This window comes from Sapajus apella, unplaced genomic scaffold, assembly GCF_009761245.1.
Source record: "Sapajus apella isolate SASKATOON/1434 unplaced genomic scaffold, GSC_monkey_1.0 scaffold2, whole genome shotgun sequence".
Taxonomy (NCBI): domain Eukaryota; kingdom Metazoa; phylum Chordata; class Mammalia; order Primates; family Cebidae; genus Sapajus; species Sapajus apella.
The window spans coordinates 24,121,202-24,135,079 of NW_022436942.1; the positions used below are offsets into that span (position 1 = coordinate 24,121,202).

General features: G+C 47.7%; 2 protein-coding genes across 2 annotated transcripts in view; one reads left to right on the forward strand and one right to left on the reverse strand.

The window, feature by feature from the left end:
* The window catches only part of LOC116561454 (keratin, type II cuticular Hb6-like), a 6,932-nt gene extending 3,500 nt beyond the window's left edge, over positions 1-3,432 (reverse strand). The window contains 5 exon segments of the mRNA XM_032293236.1: positions 1-84; positions 294-389; positions 1,147-1,207; positions 1,982-2,190; positions 2,961-3,432. The exon segment at positions 1-84 is cut by the window's left edge and continues 11 nt beyond it. Of these exon segments, the coding sequence (XP_032149127.1) occupies positions 1-84; positions 294-389; positions 1,147-1,207; positions 1,982-2,190; positions 2,961-3,329 (819 nt within the window). The 5' untranslated portion in view covers positions 3,330-3,432.
* A 10,273-nt stretch (positions 3,433-13,705) lies between these two features.
* The window catches only part of LOC116527586 (keratin, type II cuticular Hb1-like), a 6,452-nt gene continuing 6,279 nt past the window's right edge, over positions 13,706-13,878 (forward strand). Inside the window, exon 1 of the mRNA XM_032244615.1 lies at positions 13,706-13,852. Coding sequence (XP_032100506.1) covers positions 13,706-13,852 — 147 coding nt within the window. The remainder of the gene's footprint in view (positions 13,853-13,878) is intronic.

Sequence of the window (13,878 nt, forward strand, 5' to 3'; positions counted from 1 at the left end):
GCAGTCCATATTCAGGTCCCGGCTGTTGTCCAGCTTGACGACCACGGAGGTGTCTGAGATGTGGGATTGGAGAACGCGGATCTCCTGCAGGAGGTGAGGGCAGCGACTTTAGTTGAGAACACAGCCCCACCTACCATGTCCTGGACTCCACCTTCTCAGGCCTTCTCTGGTCCCCAGCCCGCCCACTCACAGCCTCAGGGACAGCGGCGCCTACCCACATCCTATCCAACACCCCGCCCCCAGCTCTCCTCTCTGCTGGCTACCAGGCGCCTGCCTGGCTCCTGAGCCCGCACCTCCTCATACAGCCGCCTCAGGAAGTCGATCTCCTGGACCAGGGCCTCCACGTTGGCCTCCAGGTCTGACTTGCGGAGGTAGGCGCAGTCCACGTCCTGCAAAGGTGGGGAGTGTTGGAGCGCAAGGACCCCGGTGATCCGGTCCCCAGACTACTCTTTCATCACACCCAATCCATGCAGCCAGGGAAAAGCAGTCCCCAGCATCCCATTCCCATGCCCTCTCCTTCCCTTCTGGCCCTTCCTGGAATCATCCAGCATCCTCTTCCCCTCTAAGGACAAACCCTGTGGCCTTGGGCATGGCTCACCAGCCTTTCACCCCTGCCTGCCCTGCCATCTCTCCTTTCTCCCCTCTCCAGGTCCAGGAAGCCTGCCCAGACTGGCCCCCCATCACTCACACCCTGACCCTTTCCTGTTCCACAGCAGTGTTCAAAGAGCCCAATGGCTGCTCCTGCTTCTGCTCCATCCTCCCCTAGACCCTGGGATTATGTCCCTGCCTCAAGGTCAGACTCCTCACAATGCTAGACAGACTGCACTGTCCCTCAGCAGAGACAGAATCTACTAAGCCTCCAGGGGACTCAACCACAGAACACAACCTCTGGAACAGAGCAAGACACACAGAGGTCAATGCAGCCATCCTCCTGCCCAGGGCAGATGCTGGTGGATATTCCAAGGTCATTGTCCTCTGCCAAGGCTTTGGATTCTCTATCCAATGGCCTCTACCTGGACAGTCTCAGCCTGCTGTGGAAAAGTCATTGCACCCCACACTGAGATTGAGACCCCCTGTGTCTCCCCAGGAAGAGCCTGTCATTCTGAGATCCCACGGGTCTGTGCTTCTCAATCCTGTGTCACTTGCCTTCTTCAGAGCCACAAACTCATTCTCAGCTGTTGCTCTCAGAGAAACCTCCTCCTCATACCTGAGACAGAGCAGAGGGCAGAGAGGGGAAGTCAGAGCAGAGCAGGTCTGTGCAGAGCCCCAACCCCGATCACAGCCATGGGGGCAGTACTAGGAACACAGCCACACAGCAGGCCCTGGCAGCCCAGCTGAGTCATTCCTGGTTGGATGTGGGATGTGTTTTGGATTCCCTCACCACTTTGAATTGGTGATGGAGAGGGCTTATCTGGGACCTCCCAGTTCTATTCCCAAAGGGGCTATGAGTTCTCCCAGGGGGCAAATAGAACTCAGCCCTCAGCCCCATTCCGGGAGTAGGCAGCATGGCCTCCCAGGGCCTGTAGTCCCAGCACTCCATCACTAATGCCAATCCTAGCTCAGGTGTGAGGGCCTCCCAGACCCGCACACACACCCAGAGCCCCAGACCTGTCACTGCTGAGCGACCCTGGGCTCACATCTGACAGGTGCTACAACTGTAGGGGCTGAGGGGCAGGAGAGAAGGCCTGGACCCTGCAGAGGCTTCCTCCCCACTGAGCACAGGGGAGAGCTGCTGGGTGGTGTGGCTCAGGGAAGAGAGGGCTGAAGTGAGATAGAGACAGGTCGTGGGAGTCATAGCCCTCCTCTTACACAGGTGTCTGGGCAAAGATTCCACAAAGGAAAAGAACCCAGACCCCACCACCCTCGGTCAACCTAGTGGTCATGGCCACTCACCCCACCTGGGAGTTCTTCCTATTGTCTAATCCAGTGTATTTAACCTAAACCCATTCCTGTGCCCAGCGTCCCTCCTGTCCACACTCACTTCTTCTTGTAGCCCTCCAGCACCTCCTGCACGTGGTTGAGCTCCGAGGCCAGCCTCCCGCTGTCGGCCTCCACACACTCGGCCTCCCGCCGCAGAGTCTCGATGTAGCCCTCAAACAGGGGCTCCAGGTTGCTCTGGCAGCACTCGCGGTTCTGGAAGAACTGCAGCTTGGTCTCCAGCAGCTTGTTCTGCTGCTCCAGGAAGCGCACCTGCCATTCAGGGTGGGAAGGAGAGGCAGATGGTTTCTGGTGCCCCAAAGCCAGCTCTGGGGACCTGGAGGAAGGGTGATGCTTTAATGGGAATCCCCAAGTCCGGAGCTTATCTGAGATTCAGTAGAGGCGGGCAGTGGGATACAGGCAGTTTCTGGATTTCCTGGCCATGATCTGTGTCTAGATTTTCCACTCAGGAGTGGAGCAAGGGCGGGGTCGGGGGGTGTCAGTGCCTGCTCTCAGGGGAGTTGAGTGACTCCAAGCAGATGAACACAAGTGGAGGCTCAGCCCCTCACTCTGAAGCCACGTGAGGTGGCAGTCCTCACAGGCAGAGTGCCCAGGTTCAGATCACAGATGGGGCTTCTGGGGATGGTGCAGGAAGAGGGTGTCACAGGCCATCTGGAAGGGAGCTCAGCTGTCCCAGTCCTTCCCCTATGTCATCTGGAAGTCAGTGCACCCTACTGTCTCACCCTGGGGCTCCCCAGACTCCTCTGAGTTGACCAGCAGTGGTCACATGGCCCCCCACCCCCAACTCCCTGATGTCTAGCTTATGCCCCAGAGCAGCCTGGCCACACTTTTCCTCCACAAGCTCCTCCTATCTGAGTCTGGGTCTTGAGTGTGTGTGTGTGTCCATCTGTCTGTGTGCCTCTCCCATCAGACTGGGATCTGAGACAGGCAGAGGTCTTTCTCCCTCTGACTCCATCCTCCGTGCCCAGCCCTGGCTATGTAGGTGGTGGTGGTTCAGGAAGGGTGTGATCCAGGACACCCACCTTGTCGATGAAGGCGGCGAATCTGCTGTTGAGGCCCTTGATCTGCTCCTTCTCCTCCTGCTTCACGCACTGCGCATTGGGGTCGATCTCCAGGTTGAGGGGCGTGAGGAGGCTCTCGTTGACCGACACGGTGGTGATGCAGGGGGGGCTGGGTCCGCACACGCCCCCGGAGCGGTAGCCGAAGCTGCGTCCGCAGGAGCCGGCACGGAAGCCCCCGCACACGCTGTGGCTGCCGAAGCCCCCAGCGAGGCCGCGGTAGCAGGAGATGCCGCGGTAGGGGGCGGCGGTGATGCAGCAGCGGCCGGGCCGGGGCCCGCAGGCGGAGATGCAGCTGAAGGCACGGCCACCACAGTATGATCCACAAGTCATGGTGCTTTTGGAGAAAGACAAGACGTTCTAAGGATGGAGATGTCCAAATGGAGAGTACAGTGGTCGGGGCGTCAGGTGTTCACTTCTTGCACCTTTCTAGGCCTTTTATATACGTGGGTAGACTGGGACCACGTGGGTACGAGCAATTAGAAGGCTTTATGGGCTTGGGTTGTTAAGCTGCTGTCGCTCCCCACTTAATGTACTTAATTGGTGCCCAGATGCAGCCAGATGTTTATGATCCTTTGCCCTAAACTGCAGTTTTCTTCTTCAAAGGACTAGCTCACGTCCTCCACACCCACCTCAGCCTCCCAAAACGCAGTTGAGGAAGCTGACGTTGGGGGAAGGAGGGCAGTGACTCAGGTTGGAACCGAGGAGAAGCGGCGGGGCTGCGGCTCCTCCCGTCCTGCAGGGTTTGGCGGTGGCGGTGCCGCTGTCCATGGTGCTGATACGACTGGCTAGGAATATTGAGAGAGCGAGTCAGATGATGTGAAACTTGAGGGGCGCTTGGTGCTTTCTCCGAACTAGATGGCCTGTTTTGGCAAAAAACAGTCACAAGAGCCTCCTCACACCCCAAAAGTCCCACGTTTACAAAATCTCTAACTTAGTCACCTACACAGGAACCCAATACCCCCAACACCCACTCCTAAATCCCTTATCTGTACCTATCAACATGTTTCTGTCTCTCCCGCTATTTCATGTGCACATGCACACACACACTCACACACAATGCACTCACATGCTGTCCTTCCTATCTACAACCTCCCTCTCTCTCTCCTCTCCCTCCCTCCCTCCTCCCCCCCACACACACTGACACACAATACTTTCATATGCTGGCCTTTCTACTCACAATCATTCTCTCTCTCTCTCTCTCTCTCTCTCTCTCTCTCTCTCTCTCAGGTCCTCACATGCACACTCAACTAGCATGCAGAGTAGTTCTTAGGCCACCTCATTAGGCCATGGTGGCTAGCCTAGGCTGAGTGGAGGCATTCCCTCCCTCAGAGTATCCCATGCAGCCTCAGGGGCACACACTAGCCCACTAGCCCCAGGAAAGTGCGATTACTTCCCACGAGGCCTTAGAACAAGATTGAACATCTGGATGTCCTCTCAGGCCTCTGTGTATCCTCCAGGGCCTGGAATGCCTGGGGCAAGCACCACTGTTATGAGTCTGTGTATTATCTGGCTCAGAATATGAGATATAGATAGAGCCCCATAAGGATGAGTCCCTGCTGCTTTCCATGCTATACTCCCTGAAACTCCTGCACAGAAGTTTGTCAGTACCCTTGGCAGGTGCCAGAAAACAGATCTATATTTGTGTGTGTCATCCATCCAGTGTGACTAGTGTGAGTCTTGAACTCACAAGGGCTGGGCAGGAACCAAGGCTCTGGCCTGAATACCCCTGTGTGATCTGGGGGAAGGCACTTGACTCTCCTGGGAAATAAATAGGTTAAGGCTTTCCCTCCTACTACTGCCTTAGAGATTTACAGAGATGTGCACATGCTCAGTAGACTCCAGAGCACAGTGCAGATGGGCTTCATTACAATCATTGGGAGGCGGTGGGCTCAGGGGCAGTGTTTATTCAGAGTTCATGTTCTGACCCACTAATTGAAGCAACCAGAATTTTATTTTAATGAAATAGATTATGAGAAAATTAAATGGAGCAGAATAGACTAGAAAATAGCAGATTGCACCATATGTCACAAGAATAACTTTTGTTCCATGCGCTTTTGTTTCAGTTGTATGGTGTGTGTGTATATGTAGGTGCATACCCAGTCACTATGTAAAATTATTTCTTATTATAGTTGCAGCTGAAAAGTTGAAATACCTATTTCTCACTGTATACAAAAACCAAATTAAAATGGATTAAAGACTTAAATGTAATACCTGCGACTATGAAACTACTAGAAGAAAACATTGAGGAAATGCTTAGGACATTGATCTGGACAAAGATTTCTTGACTGACACCTCAAAAGCACAGGCAACCAAAGCAAAACATGGCCAAATGGGATCACCTCGAGCTAAAAGAACTTCTGCACAGGAAAGGAAACAATCAACAAAGTGAAGAAACGACCTATAGAATGCGAGAAAATATTTACAATCTATTCAACTGACAAGGAATTAGTAGCTGCAATATATAAGGAACACAAACACCACAATAGCACATAAAACAAATAATCTGATTTTAAAATGGGCAACAATCTGAATGGACATTTTTCAAAGCAAGATATATACATGGTCAATGGGTGTATTAAAAATGCTCAACGTATCATTAAAGAAATACAAATCAATACCACAATAAGATTATCATCTTAACCCAGTAAAATGGCTTTTATCAAAAAGACAGAAAATAATGGGTGCTGGCAAGGATGTGGAGAAAGGGGAACACTTGTACACTGTTGGTGGGATATAAATTAGTACATCCACTGTGGAAAACAGTATGGAGGGTCCTCCAAAAGCTAAAAATAGAACCATCAGAGGATCCAGCAATCCCACTACTAGGTATACATCCAAAAGAAAGAAAATCCATATGTCAAAGAGATATCTGCACTCCCATGTTTATTGCAGCACTATTCACAACAGCCAAGATTTGGAATCAACCTAAGTGTCCATTAACGAATGAATAAAGAAAATACGTTCCATATACACAATGGAATATTACTCAGCCATAAAAAGGAATGAAATCTTGTCATTTGCAACAACACGGATGGAATTGGAGAACATTATGTTAGGGAAAATAATTCAGGTACAGAAAGGCAAATTTCAGGTATTCTTACTCATATGTGAGAGCTAATAAAAAAAATTGATCTCATGAGATAGAGAGCAGAATGATGGTTACCAGAGGCCAGGAAGGGTAGTGGGAAGGGAAAGATAAAGCAGAGTTGGTTAATGAGTACAAAAACACAGTTAGATAACAGAAATGAGATCTAGTGTTTGGTAGCACAATAGAATGACTATAGTTAATCAGTTATTGTGTATTTCAAAATAACTAAAGGAGTAGGTTTGGAATGTTCCCAACACAAGGAAATAATAAATGTTTGAGGTGATGGATATTCCAATTACTTGATTTGATCAGTACAGATTTTATGCTTATATCAAAATATCTTATGTAGCCCATAAATATGTATAACTATTGTATACCCAAAAAAAGAAACATAAAAATAAATAAATAAAAAGTTTGAATACATGGCATATTGGTTAAGCACACAGACTCAGATTCCAAACCACTTTGTTTCAAATTCTAGCTCTGCCACTCTCTAGCTGCGTAAACTCAGGCAATTAAACTCAGGTACGTAACCTCTATGTACCTCATTTCATGATTTCTAAAATGAAGATAATAATAGTGCCCACCGCATAAAGTTGTTGTAAGGATTAAAAGAGCTAATCCATGTAAATCACTTAGAACTAAGCCTGACACACTCTAAGTGTGTCATCATGTTAGATGTTGTTGCTGCTGCTGTGCACATAACAGCAGCATTGATGGGATATGCTCGCCCACACACCTAAACTGACTGTCTCTATGTCCAGTTCCCATTATTGTACCTATCTTAAATGACTTGTAGAAGGATTAAATGAAATAATGCATGGACAATGTTTAACAGCACCTGGCACGTAGAAAATGCTCAATAAATGTTATCTACTAGACTCTACCATGGGAAACAGTCCAAGGGGCAGAGGATCTGAGATGTTTGGCCATGGATACTTCATTTGCCCTAGAAAAGAACCCCAAAACAAATGCCCCTCCTTCAATCTCTGCTCTGGCCTGATTCCCTCAGAGAAGGTCTAATGAGAATCTCTTTTCTTTGGCAAAGGAACACATCACCAATCCTTGGACAACCACACTACTGGATGAGAAGAGAGACGGATAATCTGAAAAGCCTGTAATCAGTGAATAGTTATTTATTTATTTATTTATTAAATGTGTATTTTATTATTTAGACTTAACAGACCATCAGAAGTCCTCAGTCATAAATCAAATAATGGCATGCTCACTCATCTTGCTTTTTGCCTGATCCTAAAACCTCCCGATTGGCCAGTAGCCAGAGGATTTCATGAAGCTGAGGATGGGGGATATGGCCTTGATAGTTCATCCAAGTATAATGGCGTTCCAATGAGAGCAAGAGAAGGCAAGCTTTCATTGCAGATGGACAAATGGAAGTTGGAGTTAAGGAAGAACTTTCCAGGAGACAAGTAGTCATGATTTTCTAAAGGAGCTTGCATTATCTCTTCTGTTTAAGGAAGCTTTATGTAAAAGAAAGACGCTTCTTATTCTGCAGTGGCCACCATTTTTGTGGAGAAAAGGTGAACCAAAAGATCTTCAGACCTGGAGATCAGAGTTTCTTCTTTTAGCCTAAGTGGACCTTTATTTCAAGGGCATCTGTAAAGAATGGGCAAATTGGCTGGTTTTAACATTAGGAAGTTCTTGTTCAATTCTCCCTTCAGTTCATCTTGCTCCCTGGAGGGTATCATAAGGCAGACTCCTCAAGATATTTGGTCACTTAGACTAGATAACATCTTCCAGCTGGGGGACTCAGGAATTTTGTGACTGATATTTCCTAGCTGTATGTTCAATCCTGTCTTAATTTTGGAGGAAAGGAGGAACTAAGAGGAGGACAGAGACATGGATTCCGGAGCTCCCAGTCTGGTGGAACATACCTGAATTCATGAGAAAGGCCGGAATTCTAAAGAGGGCTGCTTTTAAGATGCACTAACAGATACTGAGGAATGCAATACCTGCTGACAGTGTCCATTCTGGGACAATGTGCAATTGCAGCTAGTCTGATGGGAAAGGAAAGAAAGGCCCCCTAGAAAGGGTGAGGACAAGCTTTAAGCAAAAGGCAGGCAGGACAGTGTTGGTGAGAAGATGTGAATGGAGGCATTTCAGAGAGTGAGAGACAATGAGGCAAGGCCAGGGTCTGGACAGCAGGAGATCCTGTGGGCCCTTGCATGAGTGGAGAGGATCATGAGCTGCTGTGACAGTGGAGAGGGAAGAAAGCCAGTTGAGGCACAGCCTTAGAAGCAGGGCCAGTGTCATCCCTGAGACTCTGCTTCACAGCTGTGGGCTGGAAGACAGCCTGTGGACTCTACATCTGGAGGGTATCAAAGCAGCTGCATGCTGAGCTTACAGGTGTCCAGAGGGTTGTGCCCTTACTAACCTTGCAGTTAGCTCATGTTTTCTACTCATAGAAAGCAGGTGCAGGCCAGGGTCCAGTGAAGGAAGTTGAGGGATAGTGGGGTGGCTGCTTACACACTTGGGCTGTTGAGATGATGATGGAGTTGACCCCAGGCCAGTTGTGTGAGTGGCTGGGAAGAGGCCCAAGTCAGAGCCCTGCCTTCTCAGCCACTATAGGCCAGGACACTAGCCAATTATCCATCAGAACTCACCAGAGCAGAGTCCCTCTGGACAAAGGTGCAGAAGACTCTTGTGGGATGCCTGGGTGGAGCTGGAGCCTGACTCAAAAGCTCCACCCTGGTGAGGTTGGTCCCACTAACCAGCTGAGTGCCTGCACCTTCCTCACCCCATGTCCCTGCCCTGTGAGGGTTCAGTACTATAAATCTGGTGCTATGGTGCCCACCTCTTCAATGGGTCTACACGCTTCCCCTGGGTACTGTGCTGCTTCCCCCAACCACCTCCTCCTCCTCTGCTCTCCCAACCCTGCAGTGACCCCTCCACCATCCTCCCCAGATCTTCTCCCATTTTTCCTCCACTGTCCTCCACTACCTTCCTCTTCTTGACTATCTCCCGAGATCTCTCCCTCATTTTCTTCTCCAGCCATGGGGTACCCTCCTTCCCTTCTTCTAAGTGGCCCTTGAGAATAATAACCTAAGACCAAGTATTTCCTTCTCCCTCTTTTCCTAGAAATCCTCTCTGATTCGAAATTCTCTCTTTTCCTTTCAAACCCAACCCCTGGTCTCTACGCTGCCCCAAAGCCTTCAAGATCCTTGCTCTCATTGGCTGACTTTCCCTACCACCCCCTTAGAGCCCAAGCCAAGGACTTCGTTTGGGTTAAAGACACATCTCACTCACTTCATTCTTCCTTCAGGCCCCAGCAAGGAAAGTCACCCCTCTCCACCCCCACCCCCAGGAATGACCACATCATCTGTTTCATCTGTCCCCACCCTATCCTACCACAAAGCTTTGCACAATAAACCACCAAGCTTCAATGGCTCCATTACTCAGCACTTAATATGCAGCTGGTAGTCTTTTCATTCATTCAACAAATATTTATTGAGCACCTACTATGTGCCAAACCCTCGGAATATGCCCAGGAAGAAAATATTTGTACACATTGATGTGTTGCAGGGTTTGCATTTTCGTTCTTGATCTAGATCTGTGTCCAGCTTTTCTCTTAATACTGAAAGCTTGCCAAGAACAAGGGTGAGCTCTCCTATACCCTGAACCCTAAAAGCAATCTGCAGGGCCCTCCAGAGGGCATGGGACAAGATGAGTGTTTGTGTTTGTGTGTTATGTACAAACACCAGCTACTGTGTGACTACTGATGGCCAATGGTGTCCAGACGGGAGTGCAATGGGACAAATGCATCCTTCCTTTGTGATCAGACACACGGGCTCTGGATACCAGCTCTGCTACTAACACGCAACCTAAGCCTTAACCTCCCTACACCTCAATGTCCTCATCTACAAAACAGGAATAATAACACCAACCTCAGAGGTGTAAAAATTAGATGAGTTAATGCATGTCGGGCTCCTAAAATAGTATCTAGCATGGTGCAATATGAACATCAAAAGATGTCATTATTAAGTTTGGAAGAATATTCAGAAAATAGTTTTCTATATGAAACATCTACTACTTACATAACTTTTTTTAAAAAATGGTCACATACCCCAGAAAAAACTCTTACATAAACATACCAGACGACATGGGAGAGGATGTTCGTAGCAGCTCTGTTCAATCTACAGAACCCCAGAGGCTATTGAGATAGAAAGGGGAATAAACTGCACTATAGTCAGGCAATGAGTGAGATCCACAGCGAAAATGAACACAGGAAGCAACATTTAATGAAAGAAACCAAATACAAAAGGATACATGCAACATGATTCCATTTATGTGAAGTTCAAAAGCTGGAAAATGAAACAATGTGTCACTGCAAGGTGGATACATGCGTTCTACCACTGTAAGTAAGGCAAGGGAATAATTAATACAAATGCAAAAGAGGAGTCACCCTAACAAGGTATATAGGAAGCTCCTGAAATCTATTTCTTCCTATAAGTGGTAGATATTGGTACAGATCTAACCACCTATACATTCTTTTGTGTGTTGAAATATTTCACAATAAAAATAATTGTTCCTCCATAAAGTTAAAATCGATTCTCTACCTTGCCAGAGTCAAGGCCATAGACTGGAGATTCTGCCAGCCTCTTTCCTCCCCTCCTCCCTTCCCGATGACAAGGAATTTTTACTCTGAAAAAAAAGTTGAATGTCCTTTTAGGTCTTCAAAAATGAGCAGCAATTAATTCCTGAAGCTTAATGAAATGGTGTCACATTTGAATTTTTTATACCTTGTTTTGCTTCTTACATCTTTAAAATTGCTTAGTAAGGACCAGCCATTAGTAATTAGCTTGTGTTTATGCATGTTGTTTTTATAACGAGTTATACTGGTTGAAAAGGTGAAGTGTGGATGAGATGTACTTTGACTCACAGCACTCCTCAGGACACCCAACCGCTGGTTTGCTAGGGACACCACTGCTCAATTCTGGGCAGTGCCCAGAATTGCAGATGAGGGTACAAAGAGCTTCAGAAGTGCTGTCCCAGCTGCCCCAAACTCACAAAGGGACAGCAGGTGCCATACTCTCCTCCAGGGTGACTAGAGAGCTCAACCTAGTCCGTGACCCTCCACATCTGTCCTGACACAAGGCCACACTCTGAATGTTTTGCACAGATGTACTGAGCCCTACTCTCTTCTATTTTCCTTCTCTCTTCTCTTTTCCCATCAATGCTGCCACTGTTCTCATTCCCAGAGGCTGCTCTGCCTGTCTTTCCCTCGAAGCACAGCAGCTCTGGGGGCTACAAACCAGGTCATTTCACTTCTCTTTTCGTCTCCTCAATTTAATCCAAACCTCTGTACTTTAGAAGATAATTTTTCTAGGACCTGCTCTATTGGGGTGAGGGTGGTTCATGGGTAAGTAGAACACAGCACAATCTATCAAAGTATTGGCAAATGCTAGAGGTATGCAAATAACTAAAACTGATGTTTTCTACCCCATCCTTCAGTTCTTAGCCACCGATGCTGCACATCTAACTTATACTCTTTCCCAGCCTCCAAATAGCCTCATATCACCATGTGCCACGTATCCCTCACTGGCCCCTCATGGTTCTAACCATCCCAACCCACTCTGACTCTGCCCGTCTTCCTTAGATTGACTCTCCCACCCCTAAATTCACAGATATTCCCCTGTAAACAACTTTCTCTACCCTCTTGAACTTATTCAAGGATTAGGAAGTCAATGGGTAGTCATTGCCTATAGGTGAGAAGGCATTGCAATTCCTGGCTCTGTCACTTACCAGCTGGGAGAGTTTGGGCAAGTTATTTAACCTCCCTGAGCCTTGGTTTCCTCACCCATAAAATGGGGATAATGGTACATACTTCATATGATTGATGTGAGACTTAGAGATCATTTATGATATATAATGATGATCTCATAGTAGGTGACCAATTAAAAAGAAATCTATCTTATCAAACCAGGATCTATGTTTCTCTACTCAGTTCTTTCTAATTCTAATTCTCTACATGGTTTTTCTTAACACAGGGGGAAATGTACTTAAAAGTGATCCAACCTCCACCTTCCAGGTTCAAGCAATTCTGCCTCAGCCTCCCAACTAGCTGGGAATACAGGTGTGTGCCGCCACACCAGGCTATTTTTTCATTTGTAGTAGAGATGGGGTTTCACTTGCTCTGGTCTTGAACTCCTGCACCAAGGCTGGTCTTCAATCCTGACCTCAGGTGATCCACCTGCCTCAACCTCCCAAAGTGCTGGCATTACGAGTGTGAGCCACCGCACCCAGCTGTGATCCAATTTAGCACCACCAATCTGACATTTTGTGCTTCCTCGAGTGACATAGTAAAAGTTATACAGCATCTCTTATGAAGTATTCTGCCCAACAATGTCTAATTTAAACCTAATCCAGCCTCTAGCCCAGTGCTGTCCAATAGAATTTTATGTGAAAATAAACAATAAATAAAAACAAATAATAAAGCACTGTTCTTTATTTGTTCTTTAAGGTAGACACTACTTATGAGTAGCTGCTGAGGACTGAAAACATGGATAATGCAAGTGATAACTAGATTTTTAACTTATTTAATTTTAACTTTAAGTAGCCACATCTGCTTATTGTCAACCTAATTGGACAGCCCAGCTCAAGATTTAATTTCCGGTATATAGAAAACACAAGGGCTAGAGCCACAAATTAAATTACGCAAAATCTGGTTTTAAAATTCTTAGGACAATTAGGAAAATTGAATCTGAGATGAATAGTAAGAGGTGCTTCGGAATTATTGTTAATTTTCCTGCATGTGAAAACAGTACTCTCTTTATTCTTAAGAAATTCGTGCTGATGTATTTAAGGGTTACACGCCATGCCCTCTGCTACTCAAACAATTGGGCAAATGTGAAAGCAAATAGGGCATAATACCAACCATCGAATCTGGGTATCCAGGTGGAACATCAATGCTTGTGTGTTATATTATTTCAAATTTCTCAATGTTGGAAAGCTCCCATCATAAAAAAGATAAAAGACAAATATTTAATAATCTGCTGACTGCTGCCATGGCAGGAGAAGGGAGATGGGTTTCAGCTGCCCACTGAAAAATCTGGAGATGGGGAAATCCAGGTTTGTGTTTTGGGAACACTTTAGCCACAGCTGGGATGGAAACGTGAGATGGTATTTATTAATGCCTCAGCCTTTCCTGAACCCCCGTCCCCACATCACATTTAACACACAGGTCTCCTCCTCCCAGTTTCTCCAGCACCTGGCCCCCCTTTTCCTCCGCTTGCCAAGAGCTACTCCTCCTTCTCCTCCTCACCTCTGCCATCCCCAGTGCCTGCAGATGAAGGAATGCCCTGCTGGCAAGACACTTTGAAGATGAAACATGCTGACTCCCGCTAGAGCCCAAGGCTGACATCCTTTACAAAGAAGACGGTGCAGGCCACTCCACCATTAAAGCACTTTCTGGACAGGCGTTGGACCAGGCTAACAACCCAAGCCCATAAAGTGAAAATTGCCCCAACACCGTCTTCAAGCCAAGCCCCTTCGGAATCTGCGCATAAATAGGGCTGCCGTGCCCTGAGGAGCACATTGGAGTTTCCACCAGGACTCCAGGTCCCCTATCCTCTCCTCTGCAACCCAAAAGGCCAGGAGCAGCATGACCTGCGGATCAGGATTTGGCGGCCGCGCCTTCAGCTGCATCTCGGCCTGCGGGCCCCGGCCCGGCCGCTGCTGCATCACCGCCGCCCCCTACCGCGGCATCTCCTGCTACCGCGGCCTCGCCGGGGGCTTCGGCAGCCACAGCGTGTGCGGGGGCTTCCGTGCCGGCTC